At 35.4% G+C, this 17,951-nt stretch overlaps 1 protein-coding gene across 1 annotated transcript; it reads right to left on the bottom strand.

Moving 5' to 3' along the window:
* Nucleotides 1-260: 260 nt before the first annotated feature.
* LOC124374548 (UDP-glucosyltransferase 2-like) lies at nucleotides 261-16,497 on the bottom strand (the record flags this gene model as incomplete). The annotated part of the gene is given in 3 exon segments (XM_046832746.1): nucleotides 261-480; nucleotides 1,153-1,974; nucleotides 16,400-16,497. Coding segments are annotated over 2 exon segments (1,042 nt in total), but the record flags the coding sequence as incomplete, so codon positions are not given.
* Between the last annotated feature and the right edge of the window lie 1,454 nt (nucleotides 16,498-17,951).

Raw genomic sequence — 17,951 nt, 5'->3', positions numbered from 1 at the left:
TGTTTATTTTATATATTTTAATTGGAATCCTTTATTTGACTAACTGTTCTGTTCTTGCACAAGAACGAAATAACAAAAATCAGTTGTATCTTTTTGCTTACTCATGTGTTACTTTACTTTTTTTTAAATTTTTTCATAAGTGTGTAGTAAAGAAATTTTTTTTGTATAGTAAATACATTTATGCAATTTTTATTACTGTGGTACTGGAGAGGTTTGACACACTACAAATACAATTAACACAGTCTTTCCATAACTCTTACCTATCAAATCTCTCTGTGACAACCACTTCCTCATTATCACATTTTTTGGAGCCTCTGGAAAATCCTCTTCATATTTCAAAATAACGATCTGTGGTATTCTTGAGAAAACGTTCATGAACATCCTTATTACGTGTTTTGGTAAAGTACATGTGCGAACCAATGATCCAAAACTCATTACAATAGCTCCATTCTTTGCATTATCCAAAATTTCCTGTAGATCCTAAACAAAAATAAAACACGGTGCTATTAATTATTATAAATAAACCGATACAACAGAGCATCCAAGAACCCAACAGAACGTAACAAAAGTTATTGCTCAGACAGTTGGATATACTACTCTTTTACCTTATCACCCCAAAATCAATACAACTCTTTCTTGAACCTAGTTTAACCTATACACCAAGTGGCAAAGTCTCTAGAACCCTTCTACCAAAGAGTTATTGCAAAGATGGTCAGACAGACGAATAAACTGCCAATTGACCTTTTCACCCAAAAATCAATTGGGTTCTTTCTTGAACCAAGAGAAACCTATGTTCCAAGTTTCAACCTTTCTATCAAGGGTCATCACACAGACGAACAGATGGATAGACAGATAAGGTCTGTTGAACCCTGTCAGGTTTTTAATCATTTTTTGTTAGGCCAACTAATCAAACATATAATCTGTTCAACATAAATATATAAAATGTTAAAGATAGTCAATTTTTTAGACTCAACACAAATCCCAACTTTTGGCCATCGATCATTCTGCACCATACCAAACTAAAACACACTCATGCATTACCTGGGAGGAAATGTTATGTTTTGGATCTTTGCTATTACTAAATATTGAAAGTAGACCCATTTATGACCTGATCATTACAATAGTCGTTTCAAATTTAACCATTAAACATACCTTCGCTAATGGTTGTTTCTCCTTAATATGGATTCCTCCAATTTCAACAACGTTAGGAGGGAAAGGTCTGCTTTGTAAAAGTGCATGATAACTGTTGATGAAATACATTGATGTATAGTTAGCAAGTACGTCATTCAATGGTGGCAAATGCTCTCCAAAGCTTCTCTCGACTATTGCTCTAGTCTGTTGATTAAATACGTACAGATGCCAAAACTTTGCATAAACGAGAGTTATAGTATTATAAATCCTATCCCAGAGATTCATCTGGGACCCAGATTTCATTAAATAGTTGAGTATATATGATGGATTGTCTGGCAACCCGACTCTTTCTGCTGCCCATGGCACAGCCATACCGGTCGTAATCGAAATCATCGGAATTCCAAGCTTGTACGCATAATAAGCGAAACAGTCATTTCCAAATACTTCAGTTATTATGATGTCATAGTTATCTTTTGCTCTCAGCAGGTCCTTGTATTCCGGTTCATCTAGCAGCTTACAACTAGATCCATGTGATGAGTTAAAGAAAAATGTTGCCACCCACGGACTTGGCAACGTCGTTTTGATCATGTCAAAAGTAAATGTATCTACTATCGGTTTCATTCTATCAGAGAAATCAATATCTTTGTAGTTGGACAATGGTGTCTTCTGGGGGAAAGATGAGAAGACGGTGACGTTGTGTCCTACGGCAGCCAGCTTCTGGAAGAGAGGTTCCATCACGATCCAATGACTCCGCATGGAGAATGGTGCCAATCCCAGGATACGTGCACCATCACAGCCCAATACTACTGTCAGGCAGGCAATGGCAATTGTTCCCCAATACATCTGAAACAATCAATCACGTACAAAATATTTTATAGGAACCTAAACAATATTTGCATCGAAAAACTGGTATAGTGTTCCCTTATACACTGGCATACTTTTATAGCTGTTTTATGCTTGTTTATAAAACTGTCATATACCATAGAAAACTTAACAGATTAATGGTATATTATCCTAATTTACATGAAACTAACTTTAGTTTTATAATTGTTTGGCCAAATAATGCTCATCCTGAAACCCAAAAATCCATCAAGAAAAGAAATATATATCTGATTTCCCAAAAACCTGCTTCAATCACGTACAAAATATTTTATAGGAACCTAAACAATATTTTCATCGAAAAACTGGTATAGTGTTCCCTTATACATTGGCATACTTTTATAGCTGTTTTATGCTTGTTTATAAAACTGTCATATACCATAGAAAACTTAACAGATTAATGGTACATTATCCTAATTTACATGAAACTAACTTTAGTTTTATAATTGTTTGGCCAAATAATGCTCATCCTGAAACCCAAAAATCCATCAACAAAAGAAATATATATCTGATTTCCCAAAAACCTGCTTTGTGCCATATGTATGTTATCAGTATAGAATTAAATTCTCCTGGTGCAGTATATATGGCAAATACCAGTAAGAAAGTAAGCCCTAGATAGGTAAATATGGTGGTCACCCTACGTTCAGCATTTTCAAAGAAAATACACAATCATTACACATATCTAATTCAACAATGTACATATTGTTTTTCTCAGAAAATTTAGATTACTATTTTGTTAAATAAAATAATAAAGAAGACTCAAAGAATTTTACGTGAGATAAATATAATGTGTTTTTCAGATGTTACATAAAAATACTATTTTCAAGAATATTTTTTAATAATCATAAATGTTTTGAAAGAAATCTAAAATAAACAACAGTTATCTAATTTAATAAGGAATATAAATATATAAACATTTCTATAAATATGCTACGATTATTTTTCATGAATGATTTCCTGCAAACTTGTTCAAAGACAAAAAACACAACCTCAAACTAATAGTATGTTTGGGCTAATATATTTATCCTAATATTGTAAATAAATCAGTTATATAAAGTATATTACATTTACATTACAAAATATCAATATTTTTGCAACTAATAACAAATAAAATTTAATTTTTTATGGATGATCAAAGTAAGAACTTCAACAAAATAAAAACAACATTTTACTATGTAATTGCAACCAACCTTAAAATAGGAGTTTCATTTGATGTTCAAAGTTGTATCTCATTACTAAGGTAGTCAAGTAAGCTATCAGAATACATTAATATTAAAATTATCAGTTTATTCCCAACAATATACAGAAAGTGGAACAGAGGCATTTAGTAGAATATTTCTTTGTTTAGACTATAGGTATGTGCGAGGGGAAAGAGGTCTTAAATCAAGTCTCTCCCATTAAATTTGAGCAAACAACCTAAAATGTTAAAACAATACACTCTGGCAACATTCAAACTATGGGAGCTCCTGGACTGCTGTAACTTAGGGTTTCTGGTAGCTCTCGGCATTTGGAATTTTCAGGCCCCTTTCAGCTCTCAACTTCTGGGAACTCCTAACCTTTGATATTTTCATGCCTCTAGCAGGTCCAAATTCCACAAGGTCCTCAACTATAACACCTCAACCTCTGACAAGTTCCAGTCACAATGGGTTCTCAGCTTCTGGCAACCCCCATTTTTTGGGAAATCTCTCCCTCCACCAGATCCTAACCACCAGCAACCGTCAGCATCAGGTATATCCCACCCTCAGACAACTTCCGACTTCTGAGAGGTCTGTTCTGCTCTCTTTCGAAAAACATACAGTGTTGCCAGAAAGTTTAGGGACACCCCACATAAAGTGATATACTACTTGTGTCCCTATACTAACAGCAGATTGGCTAACTCTATATATTTCCCCATTAACGCAGTGAAAACGAAGTATTTTGGTGTGACTTTCATTACTTTATGTATAAAATCTTTCAAAATATGAACTTTTGAAAATTTTGGAGGAAACACCTGTTTTTTGAAACATTAAAATTTATAACTTCTAAAATAAATGTCCAATCATCTTAATAATTGGTACGTTGTTTTAACATAAGATATGAGTAAATAAATGCTATTGTGGCAACTAGAAAAAAAATATCTCACAGTTTGGTGATCGCTCAAAGTTCCTTCCAAAGGACACAAGTAGTATATCACTTTATGTGGGGTGTCCCTAAACTTTCTGGCAACACTGTAAACTCTGTGATAATTATTCTGTACCAATTGAGATAGTGAAATAAGTGAAGAGTGAAATTGTATACCAGTACATAATGGTTGTGACCCTAGGGTTAATATTTATCATACAGAATATTTATTTTAATTTTGGATAAAATACATCCAATACAACTTTAAGACATCAACAGTAGTTGTGTATAAAACACCTTTAGCCAGGGGGCTAAACAATCTCTGTATTATATCTGTTTACAGGGTTCTCCTTGGTTATTATTGCTTATATAATTAACATATTTATGTCAATTTTAATTAAAATCCATTCAAACAAAAGGTATTAAGCATAATTGTACGTATATATTGACTTGGACCTCAGGCTTCCACCACTTGTTTCAAAGGACGTTGATAAACTATCATATTTATCAAATTCATGCCAATATAAAAAAATACACTGAACTGCAAGTTATCTTAGTACTTTTGTATAAAACTGTTTTAGCCTGGGGTTTCTGCCTCCTAAAAACCAAAGCCATTTATGAGCTATTTTTTTGTCATTATTTGTTTTATATATCAAATGTGTCAATTTTGGTAAAAATACATTTTGGCTCAATCCCCTTCAGTACGATTGGCCACAATAGTTAACTTGACCTCAGCATTCCCTTGTAGAATGTCCCTACCAAATTCTGTAAAGAAGCATTAAGATTTGTGTCCCTAATCATAATAATGCATAAATAGAAAGTTGTTGTTTACGTTACATATTGCAAGAAGTAAATTAGAAATCTACACATAATGTACTGTAAGCCCCTCCGATATTAGCCAGAGAGGCTCATGGTTAATAAAAGGGATAGCGTTTTTTGCTGCCACCCACCCTAGCTCGTAGGGAAATTTAGAATAGTGGTTGAGAAGGGTCTTGAAATAATTACTCACGTTTCTCCTTTGTTTGAGTCCAATCTATATTCAAAATGCACTAAAACCACTCGTAGGCGCACCCAAACTAACTATATGTGTACCGGTGTGTTCGCATCTCACTCCACCAAAATAGACTTACTTCACACACTCTACATTGCCAATCCCTCCGCCTACCTCCGAGCCCTCAACTCGACTGCCGACCCGTGCTGACGAGTGCTGACCCTTGCATTTTCCTCAGCACGGCCAGTCACCTCACATCACGCGGTTAAAGGGGACTTGGGTTAGTCCAGTTATTTACACACTGTGTAATTACTTAAAATACCATCTAAAAATTACTATATTAAAATAGTAGTGTGCGTGCGCGCTACATCACTCTCCCTTTCAGGAAAGATGGATCATTACAGAATTTTCATTGGTGATACATCTTAGATTCTCAGAATATAACAAACATTTACAATACTTCAAAAAAAAAATGTATAGGATAACATTTTACATTACATCATTTTTTTCACAACTTAAAAAGGACAAAATAGTATTTTAGGCTGCGTAAGTTCTTATAATCTACAATTTAATTCTACTTGACATTGACAATCACTTAAGATATATGTCCTCTAACTACATTACATTTCTTGAGCTTGGCAAGTCCCCACATATTTATAACAAATATAGTCTTTGCAACACTGACCTGACTGGTTCAGCACTACAATGAATTTCACAATACCGTACTTCAAGGCGGGCTTGGTGTATTGAATTGAACAAAGGGAAGACTCCTGAATAATTTCTGCGAAGCGGAGTTCCATGTTCTACTCGAATGGTTGGGGCTTGCCGCTCAGCAAACTGAGGACATCCTCGCACAGGTTGGCATTTTCCTGTGACAAAACAAAACTACGCAAAGTACACTATTCAAAATGAACAAAATAAACATTGAAAACTATGATAATGTAGAAAATAGTTCAGTGGGGTTTCTATACCTTTCTTTGATTACTAGGGTACAAAAACATGTGTATCATTTAAAAGCTTGTTAAGGTCTAGTTCTATGTGATTATCTTTAAGATTGTCCTTGACTTTTTGCATTGTTTCAAATAACAAAACTACTGTTTTTAAAGATTAGATTTTCTTCGTGAGATAGCAACAGATTAATCTTTGGGATGTGCAAATGGTTAATGTCAAATTTATATTTTATATTTCCTTGAGTCCTCGAGAATAACTTATTATATTTACCAAAGATAGCGCAACTTGAAGCCTGTTTTAATATTCCAGACTTGTTTAAAGTTAATTCTAAATAACCTAGATGTGGTGGAGAGATAACTGAGTTTTTCTCCATCAGAATCCTCATACAGTTAAGTATGACTTTATATGGTTCCTTTAGGCTATAGATCCAATCATTGCCGTTTTGGATCCATACAGGTGAAGTTACATTTATGGTTAAGGTTCGTGAAACATTTTTTCTGTGACTAGGTTAGATCCCATGAATAGAGCGAATATACAATCATTACGCTATGATGCAATACATTTATAGAGTTAGGGACACAAATAAAAATGACTTAGTCTACACTGACTTAGTGTGTTAAAATCGATAGGTGCATAATACTGTCTCTCTTTGGAGATCAACAAATAATCAACTTGTACATTTCCATTTTAACCAATGTTGAAGGTTTTGTTTGGTACAATGGAATAAACTTCTACTTTATAAAGTTTCAAGGACGTCTGTCTTGCGAACTTAAAGGTACAGTTACGATCAATCTAATTCCTGTCTTGGTGGCTAAAGCATGAGCAGTGCAAAAGGTGTAATACATAAATACGTCCTCTTCATTAACTGGTATAATTAGTTTCAAATGACGAGGTATGACTTTTCCTATGTCAAGCAATATGTTTACAAAACTCATGGGGGTTGGTAGTAATTTGCTGCCTTATTCTACCTGTGTTTACTAATTCTAAAGCTTGCCTAAACTCAACAATTCTTAACTTTGCTTCATCTATGGTTTGACCTAAATTGACGTGCTAGACTGACAGATTTTAAATGTTTTGTTAATGAACGATGTAGCATAATGTTTTCTTGTTCGAATCCTTGGAGTGAAGTGATTAACATGCTATTTGAATGAGTAAGTTTAGTCATTATCTCTGATATGGCTTTAGTATTTGTTACCATCTTTTCATTCATGTCTTTCATTAAGGTGATTTGGTTTTCTCTAGAACTCAAACAGTGATCCGCTAATCTTTTTTTATCTCTTCAACTTTACTATTAACTTGTTCCATTATCTTCGCTAGTGGGCACACCAAACAGCCATTTCAATGCATATCTCCTGCATCAACTAGTCCTCGCTTGGAGCGTTCTGTAGGTAGAAGTCTAAATAAGTCACTTACATCGGATTCATACTGGTCTATCCCGGTCTTAATTCTACTATATTCGAAAGCAAAGTCCTCATCCCACACATTTACACTAGTGTTCGTATAATAAACTAAGTCTGTGCACAATGTCTTAAGTGACTCAAGTTCGTCTCTTATTTCTATCATATTAAAATCTAATACAATCTTCCATTCATCCTCGGAAATAATTTGTGTCATGAAGTTTCTTGAAAACGATTCCCTGTGTCATTTCATTCTCTGCCATTCCTGTCTCGACAAAGAGTACAAGTATTCCTGGAAATCATCATTTAGATCCTAATAATTGTTTTACTTCATGAATATCCTGACTTATTCGAATTTATTTTATTACGTACAGCTTGATCTTATGTTTCTTATCTTAACCTGCGTAGATATAAACTTCTTTCCTTATAGTGTACTCAATCACACATTTGAATTGTTTGGATCCTTTAATTTGGCTTTTATTCACACACCTTGCATACCCATTCATCAACATTCGTTTCACAGTCATACAACATTCATACTCACGCATACAACCATTCAATTCGGAGTAAACTATTGCATTCTACTTTGTACGTGGTACTCTAAAACATCTTTTACTTACACATCAGACAAGAAGCATAACATACTAACGAGGAATATTTTAGTGTATCATATAACATCCTCAAAATAACAAACAATACATAATTATTCAACACATTGCGTTTACTTTTAACTACTAAATAAACGATGCAATACACGTTCACTGTCATAACAATATGTATATACATTCCTATTATTTAATAAACTTCATAGTCTTTGAATCTACACGGTTTTCTTCTATCTCTTATGGATCTAAAAGGGGCCTGGTCGCTCTTCTGCGGTTCCTGGGCTTGGTTCTCTCCTGTCTTGTTCTTCATTTTGTCCGGCTACTCTATTGAATGCCTCTTCATGGTCTTCGGTCTCTTCAATGATTTCTTCCTGTTCTTCTTCTTCTGCTACCTGAGCAGCTTTTGGATCATTTTGGCTACTTCCTTGTTCTTGCAACTTAAACTCGGTGGACAGGTTTTACTCGATTCACATGTACAGTTACATTCTTCCTTTTAATTCGGAGTACGACATTCAAATCTGATATAACCTTGACAATTGTGTATGGACCTTTCCATGGTCTAGACAACTTCTTCACTCTTCCTTTTTTCACTTGGGGCACGTGAAGGTATACTCGTTGGCCCTCTTCAAATTTATTTAGCTTAGAATTCTTGTCGTATTGTCTCTTTTGCTGGGTTCTTGCATGGTCTTGGCATTGTTGAGACAAATTCCTTACGGCATTCAACTTCATCTTAAGATCTTCGACATAATCAGGGTAACCATCATCTTCTTCTGTGATCAATAGATCATCTTCTAAGGGAGTCTTCATCTCTCTTCCAAAGACTAGCTCAAAAGGAGAAAATCCTGTTGAATCATGCACTTGAGAGTTATAAGCCATATTTACCATTGGTAGGAGCTCGTCCCAGTCTGTTTGATTTCGGTTGACATAATGACTTAGCATTCTTGGGTATGGATCTATGAACTCTTTTTCTGTTCTACCATTGCTCATGGGATGATATGCGGTGGTTTGAAGTTTCTTTATTCTTAGTAGAGCACACATGCTTTTCATTATTTCGGATGTGAAATTTGAGCCTTGATCAGTAATTAATTCACAGGGTACTCCCATCTTCGTAATGACTCTCTGCACAAGTGCTCGGGCTATTGTTTTCTGCAGTTTGGTCTGGCAATGCAATAAACTCTCCGTACCTTGTAAAATGATCTATTAACTGTCAGTATGTATTTGTTTTTGGAGCTTGTTAGGGGTAATGGGCCAACAATGTCACACGAAATCCGGTATCCAAATTCTGTACTTTCTTGAAATTTACCTAAAGGTGCTTTAGTTTTTCCGTAATCCATTCTTTTATTGCATGGATCACATGCTCTGATAAAGGAGACAACATCTAATTTCATTTTCGGCCAATAAAACTTTTCTTGGATTCTTAACATCGTCTTCTTGATACCTCCATGACCTGCTGTCGGGGATATCATGGTGTAAAACGAATAACCTTCTCTCTTAACCGTCTTGGAACGACTATCAGTTGTCTGTCCTGCCTCTTTATATAGATGACTCCTTGTGGACTTGTTTTGAACTGAGGGTATTTTTTCAATCTCTGGCACTCTTCATCCTTACATTGATTTTCTTTAATGCTGTCACATCCAATATAGGTAGACTTTCCACAGTATTCTTGCACACAATTCTGCTCAGACAATCAGCGTTTTGATTTTTTTTCCCTGGTTTATGGAATACCTTGTAGTCATATTCAGCCAATTTCAGTGCCCATCTAGTGAGTCTACTCGAAGGATCTTTTAGCGACAGCAGCCATCTGATTGCGCTGTGATCAGTATACAAGGAGAATGATCGTCCGTACAGGTAGCATCGGGAAATACTTTACTGCCCATACAACTGCTAAAAGTTCTTTTTCTGTTACTGTATAATTCTGCTCAGCAGAGTTTAACTGTCTTGACGCATAGGCGGATAGGGTGTTCTATTCCATTAATCACTTGTCCTAATACTGCGCCAAGTGCAACATTTACTTGCATCAGTGCTTAAGACGAATTCCTTGGAGAAAATTTGGATACACTAATAAAGGTTCAGTTACAAGGATGGTCTTCAATTTTTCAAATGATGTTTCCGCTTCTTCGTTCCACTCAAACTTTTGGTCTTTTTTGGTTAATTTTGTCAGAGGTTTAGCGATGTCGGCAAAAATTTCGGTACATGCCTCCTATAGTAACTACATAGTCCTATAAATCCACGAAGTTCCTTTTCATTCTTGGGTCTTGGAAAATTTTTGACAGCTTCAATCTTATTCTGACATGGTTTGATTCCATCTCTCGATACAAACATGGCCTAGGAAGTTAATTTCAGACTTTGCTATTTGGCATTTCTTCAACTGGATACTCAAATTTACCTCTTGAAATCTCTCTAGAACTTCACTAAGATCTTTAGCGTGCTGATCAATACTCGAACTGAAGATTAGGATATCATCCATGTAGGGCAAACATGCTTTTCCTTTCAGACCTGTGAGAGTAGTATCAACCAATCGTTGAAATACAGAAGGAGAATTGATCAATCCCATTGGCATGCGTGTATATTCATAATGACCATCAGGAGTACTGAAGGCCGTCTTCTCTTGACTTTCAGGGTGCATTTTTACCTGATAGAAACCTGAATTCAGATCCAGTGCCGAGAAGTACTGACTGCCTCCTAACATGTCTAAAGTTTCATGTATATCTGGAAGGGGATATATTTCCGGAACTGTAATTTTATTGAGTTCCCGATAGTCTACACATAGACGATAACTGATGGTACCATCAGAGCCTGCTTTCTTGGGGACAATGATTACCGGTGCTGACCATGGGGAAGTACTGGGTACAATTACACCTTTATCTAATTGTTTCTTGTATCAAATTTTGTAGAGTACCTCTCTGTGATTGTGGCACTCTGTAAGGTTTCTTATTGATCGGAGGATGTTGGCTCGTGTTGATTTTGTGAGTAACTAAAGAAGTACACCCCAAATTCTCTATTCCTCCTAAGCTAAATAGACGCTTGTAGCGTTGGAGAACATTTTTTAATTTATTTTGGTCTTCAGTTGGGAGGTGCTTTAATTTTTCTTCAAGTTTTCCATTGAATTCCTCTGTCCTATTTTGTGTTAGATTTACTCGTTTCCATGCTCCTTTATTTGCTTCACTGTGTGGCTCTTCTATTTTGCAGAGCAGCGTATTCTTGTATATCACTAAATTTTCAGATGTGATATTTATGATTTTGGTCCAACACATTCCTTTATTCACTTTTGAAAGGCTTCTAGCGACATTGATGCCATGAACTTTTACTAACGCTGGTTCTGTAATTACTGTTTTTCCTTCCATTTGTTCCATTTGATCCTTTTTGTTTTTGCTTAATTTTACTTGAATAAGCATTTCTGAACGGGCAGGCACGTTGATGTTTGTGCGGACTATACGCTAAAATGTCAGGTATTTCTTCCTTCAGGATTTGTTTTGGTGGATTAAGGTTTGTTGAACTTGTTTCGTGGGAACATTGAACAATGCCAATGCCACTTCTCCTGCTTCGAGTTACAGGGGATTCTCTTTCATGGAAACTGCATGCTATCTTGTTTCCAATACTCAGAGACTTATTCTCAAGGTCAATCACAGCCTTTTTTCGTTTCAAAAACATCGTATCCTAGGATAGCAATATAATCTTCAGGGAGATCTGTTGCTACGAAGTCACATTTTAAATCAAGTAACTCTAGTTGCAAGGTCTCTGTTACAGTGCCGTAAACGTTCATAACAGCACCAGTGATACCTCGTATTTGGATTTCAGTTGGAGTTAGCTTGTTCTGAGTCATTGTCCTATCGATCAGTGATACTTGTGCTCCTGTATCGATTACAATGAGACCGTTCACTCCTCCTATGCACCCTTGTACAATTAATTCACTCACATTTTCTTGTGTCAAAGTGGCAACAGCTTTGAAATTCAACTTCGCCTGTCTGAGTCCCGTGTGGTTCAGATTTAATGATTTCTGAGGTTCCCAGCGGCGTGCCTGGGTCCCTCGTTGTGGTTTAACGTGTTCGAAGCTGATCCACGTCCTCCATGCTGATACCCTCTGCTCCTGAAGGTTCCTCCTCTAGCTGCGCCTCTTCCTAATGCTGTATTTCTCATACCCCAACAATTGTTTGCTGTGTGTCCAGGTTTTCGGCAATTTTCACAATAATAGGTAGTTGTTTCACTTTTACTTCTACAATCCCTCTCTTTGTGACCTTTCTTCTTACATGTATAACATACAATATCTACTCGCCTGGATTGGCATTCTCTGGCTTTATGGCCTGGTTTCCCACAAGTGTAACACGTAGTATCGGTGATCGTTCCAAAAACTCGCCTTGTCTTCTCCTCAAATTCGGATGGTCTTTTCTCTAAGTTGTTTAGAGCTATCGCCGTGGTTACAGCTTCTCTGAATGTTTTAGGGAACTTGATCCTGGTCTGCCGTCCTATTTCACCATTTAATCCTCTTACAAAGGCATCCATGGCTCTTCTATCGGCCTCTTCTCTCAGAATTTGGTTTGCTTCAGCGTTGTTTGTAACTCTTAGAGTTTTATCACTGACCCTTTTTACTCGGTCAGAGAACTGCTCAATAGTTTCTCCTCTGTTTTGTCGTATGCTAGCCAATTGCTCGAAGTAGTAATGATCTGGTAGGCTATCGCCGAATCTTTCCATAAAAGCAGCTTTTATTTCTTCTAAAGTTGTTGAGTTTTTACATTTTTCGTCTGACTTTGCAAACTGTAGAGCACTGCCTGTTAGTTTAAGTTTTAAAACTTGAAGTTTTTGAGCTTCACTCCAATTGCTGAGCTCTCCAATTCCTTCGATGTTGTCAAAGAAGGGGGCGACTAGATCTGCTTTCTCTCCATCGTAATGGGCTATACTTGAGACAAGCTCAAATGACGGCTTGCTGTCTGCAAGGGTCATGTCCATCGGGTACGGAGATGTTTCAGTTTTGTTCACCGCGGAGGTAGAAGCGTTGGCTAACGTTTCATCTAGTGTTACTTGAAGCGACCTCACTTTATTCGATATGGCATCAAAGGCGTCTTGGACCTCAACGGTCTTCCCTTCTAGGTGTACAGTGCCCATCGTTAATAATTTAAAAAAATTTGGTTTTCCTCTTTGGAATACAGTAGCTATACAATTCTCTAGGTTATCAGTGATATTCAATAGTTAAACTTAAACGCTCTAAATGAAATCCCTAAAAGACATTGACAGCAACAATGTGAATAACTAGTTTCCCTATTTTTCAGTAAAATAACTTTTCCCCTTTTTTTTTCAATTTTCGATAATGGATCAATCAAACAATAAAGTTTTTCGATTTCCAAATGATACCAATCACTAATCGGTAGTATTGAGTTATCAATGGATCAATAGTCTAACAATGCCTCGATATACAAGTATATCAATACTGTAATGTGACTCAATACAGCTGCAATAATATTAAATAATCGTATTTGTTATATGATATACTATGTGCTATTACTTATATACTCTAATAGTTAATCACATTAACTGATATCACTTTGTTTTCAGTATAATTCGAAATTTACCCTTTTTATAAGTCAGCAACAAGTTACTTCCAACAATTATTGCTATTATACTCTTTTACACTTATATTAAAATTTCTACGGGTTTCTTTTTGTATACAGATATTAATGAATTATCAATCAAATTGAACAGTAAGCTAATATAGAATCATTGGCATATCCCTATTTCCAAGCAAATGATTTTAATCAACACGTTATTCTGCTTATATTTACGCTGAAAACATGATGGACTGAATGCCCTGGAGGTGACGACCTGACATGGAGGCTTTGGCAAAATAAAATACTAGGATGTTATCCTTTTAATTTCTCTTATTTAAATAATTCTGAATCTGTTTGTCAATAAAGAAGTTTAATGCTTAAAGCCTGGCCTCAATGCTGCATTCACCATTTATTTCCAAAGCATTTTGAACCATATTATTTAACCAACTATTTACTAATAATACGTAGTCTAATCTTAGGTTTCGCCAATGATTTAATTTAATTTAATTTAACAAAGTTCCCACTGCTCACCAAATAGTGACAGGGCTGCCATCTCGAAGGCTGTGGATGATCGTGACTGCGTTGACGGAGATGACAACATCTGCGTAGACAGTGGTCGGCAGTTGGTAGTTCCGGTCTGGATCACTGGATGTCCGGTGACGTATGCCCTCCTTGTTCCTTTCTATGTTCTATGATGACGTATGATGATGGCGTCCAACTTCCGCTTCATAGTGTAATGGCGTTGCACATGGTGTAATAAGCACACAGAAACTAATCCAAGTCCATCTTCGTTCATATAAGTTGAATTTACTCGAAAATTTAGAAATATAACATTGCAATTAATTTGTAAATGAATTTAGAATAGTAGTTATTTGGATAATGGAGTGTAAACTGAAATGTTCTAATAATTTTCTCAAACCACGTGGTACACTTCTTTATTTCTTTTAGAGTTCTTTTAAAGTTTTGAAATCATTTTGAAATAATTTGCTGGTTTAATTATCGTATCCCACCGCTGGTCACCACTGTAAGCCCTCCGATATTAGCCAGAGAGGCTCATTGGTTAATAAAAGGGATAGCGTTTTGCTGCCACCACCCTAGCTCGTAGGGAAATTTAGAATAGTGGTTGAGAAGGGTCTTGAAATAATTACTCACGTTTCTCCTTTGTTTGAGTCCAATCTATATTCAAAATGCACTAAAACACTCGTAGGCGCACCCAAACTACTATATGTGTACCGGTGTGTTCGCATCTCACTCCACCAAAATAGACTTACTTCACACACTCTACATTGCCAATCCCTCCGCCTACCTCCGAGCCCTCAATTCGACTGCCGACCCGTGCTGACGAGTGCTGACCCTTGCATTTCCTCAGCACGGCCAGTCACCTCACATCACGCGGTTAAAGGGACTTGGGTTAGTCCAGTTAATTTACACACTGTGTAATTACTAAAATACCATCTAAAAAATTACTATATTAAAATAGTAGTGTGCGTGCGCGCTACAGTACAAACATTATAATAACTGCACTAATTCCAAGAAACCCCATATACACATTTTACTATATTTTCTATAAAAAAAAAAATAATATTTAAACAATATCGGAATATTTGGAATGCACTGTACAAATTTGAAATATATTAATACAAAAATACAATCGATAAAAATACGATTTTATGACATGAATAGGTGTAAAATTGAGTACGCTTCATTCACATATTACAGAGTTTTTACCAATAACTACACTGAATCAATAATTGCTTGATATTTCATAAATTGAAATAGTCTATAAGCTCTAATTACAGTACAAACAATATCCTACTAAATAAATTATTATCACAAAATAAACACAGTTACAAAACATAATAACCAGAATGGCGGATTGTGTAAATAAAGTGACATAGGCTATGTCGGAAATATCTGACCTTGCCACTACTAACTTTTTTTTACTAAGGTCTGATATTATCGAGCTTGCCACTTACAGCATTAATACATTTGTTGTATCTACAAATCCTAATATGATCAGCCAATAAGTCCAAATAATACAATCAATTAATACTGTTATCTGCTAAAATAGATGAATATACATGCCTATATTGCATACATGAGTTAATCATGCCTATGTTGAATATACAAACACCTGATACAAACATTTGTAAGCAACTTTGTTTATTGTCATTTATAATACACAATTAATACAATTAATGCATTGCAACCATCATTTAGTTGTTAAAATTCAGCAACAGGAAAGTAATAAATTCTCTGTTAAACCAGCTGTTTATTTACTGATGAATGAATGATTTTAATTATTAGCTTTAAAGAAAATTACTTTTCATGATATGCTATGGTTTTTTAAAGAATTTACATGAAATAACTAAATTAACTGCATTCTATATAATTGATACCTAATTGTTAAAGTTTTTTAACGATGTTTTTCATGAATTTCATTCATGGAATCATGCAATTTGACAATGACATTTCAGAATAAATTGGCTATATTATATATTAATTACAACCTAAACCTTATATAATATATCGTGAATGAAAATATTAGCTAAAAATATAGCCTCAAATTTAACCTCTTCACGACCGGCACCTCTTGCGGTTATGTAATTCACGAAATGTACTAGGTCAATCAATAAGCAATTGAGTGATCTAGATAACAAAATGATAACAACGTACATGTAACAAAATAATAAACAATGATGCACAAGGTGAAAAATTAAAACTGATTTATGGCCTGCATGTATCTTTTTTAATATAAATCAAATTAAATAGGCCTAGAATTTGCTTAGGAAATCTAGTACAAACTTTCAAATACTTCTCTCAATAGAGAGAAGAATAAAACGGCAGCGGAACTTCAAAGAACAGATAAGAAAATTCCGGTCTTGCGTAAACAATTTCACTGATGTACGTTCTTTTTTTTTAACAAAAAGATGCAGAGAAATGGTGGGCGAATGAGCATATACCCGTATGTTTTTTCACCAACGTGGCAATATATGTATTTTACTGCACTATAAACATCATTGTAGAATAATTGACATATTATACAGTGTGTAATATAACGCTGAAAACGCTAACATGACAAACACACAACACTTATGTGTTTCCACATATATATATGAAAGATTATATTTACAGATTTCCAATAATTAGGAGCACAATAGATAAAATTTACAGTTGCTTAAAAATAAATAGCAGCTATAAAACAAGGAAGTTAAATAAAACAATAATTATGCCAATTAAAGCAAATGGGTATGTCGAAGTATGTGTGTGTTTGATTGAATATGGCCAAGTGTGCGAGTGTGTATGCAGCTGTGTGTAGATGTTTTAGCACACAATACGTTCTTTAGAGTAACACAAACTTCACTATAAAAAGAATTCGGTACGATTTTCCTTCAAAAACCATCTCAGACACAGCAAAAAAGTCAGGTAGGCTATTTCCCAAGCGATGCAGGCGTGACACTGTGATGTTGTATGAGTATTGGGTTGCATAGAATCTCCTCTCAAAAAGATTAGTATTTCTGGACATCTGAAGGCACCGGAACTCAATCCTTCCTAATAATTCACGTGAGGTTACTGAGACAGTGACAACCTTATTCAGCACCACCAAGTCGGAGATCATGCGCCTGGCTCTTGAGGGTTTGAAGCCCACAAAGTTGGCCAATCTCGCTGATTCAATGTTGATGATATTATTACTCCAAGGTCCTTAACCACTCATGACCTACTGAGTGGTCTGCCTCGAGGTGAATAGTTGAAATTTATCACGCAAGTCTATCAGGTGAAAGAAAGCACTGTACATGTATATACATTCAGCTCCATTTCATAAATCAAAGCACTGTGTGAGACCATTGTTCAGGTCGGATTTAAGGTCTCTACAATCAAGTTCAGACTTCAGATGCCACTTCATTATAAAGTTTAGAGTTATCTGCAAATTATTAAATAAAAGTAGTTATTAGGACAACCAATTAAATTTGCTTATATTTTTATCATGATATATGTAAATGCTTCGGCGAAACTTGGTCTAAAAATAAATTTATTTTGTAAAAGGAAAAATCGTCTCCCCTGTGCGCTTAATTTAAGTGCTCTCAAACTAAACTTCCATTAAAACATTTTTTTGGATGATGTAGTCTGAAACTGTTTACATTATTACTTCAGGCTAGGCTCAGAATAACTTAGTTCAATAAAATATCAGTCTGCAAATTATTATACAGTCCTGTTTATTTACTGACAAATGGAATGTTCAAACTAGATTCGAGCCTGAGTCTCTGTAATGCGATGAAGAGATGATAAATGGAATGTAGGAAATTCTTATGTATCAGTTTGTTACAAATCTAAGGCTGACTCCTTATTTCTTTGAATT

This window comes from Homalodisca vitripennis, unplaced genomic scaffold (genome assembly GCF_021130785.1).
Source record: "Homalodisca vitripennis isolate AUS2020 unplaced genomic scaffold, UT_GWSS_2.1 ScUCBcl_8967;HRSCAF=17298, whole genome shotgun sequence".
In the NCBI taxonomy this organism is placed as follows: domain Eukaryota; kingdom Metazoa; phylum Arthropoda; class Insecta; order Hemiptera; family Cicadellidae; genus Homalodisca; species Homalodisca vitripennis.
This window is presented reverse-complemented; position numbering and strand designations above follow the sequence as displayed.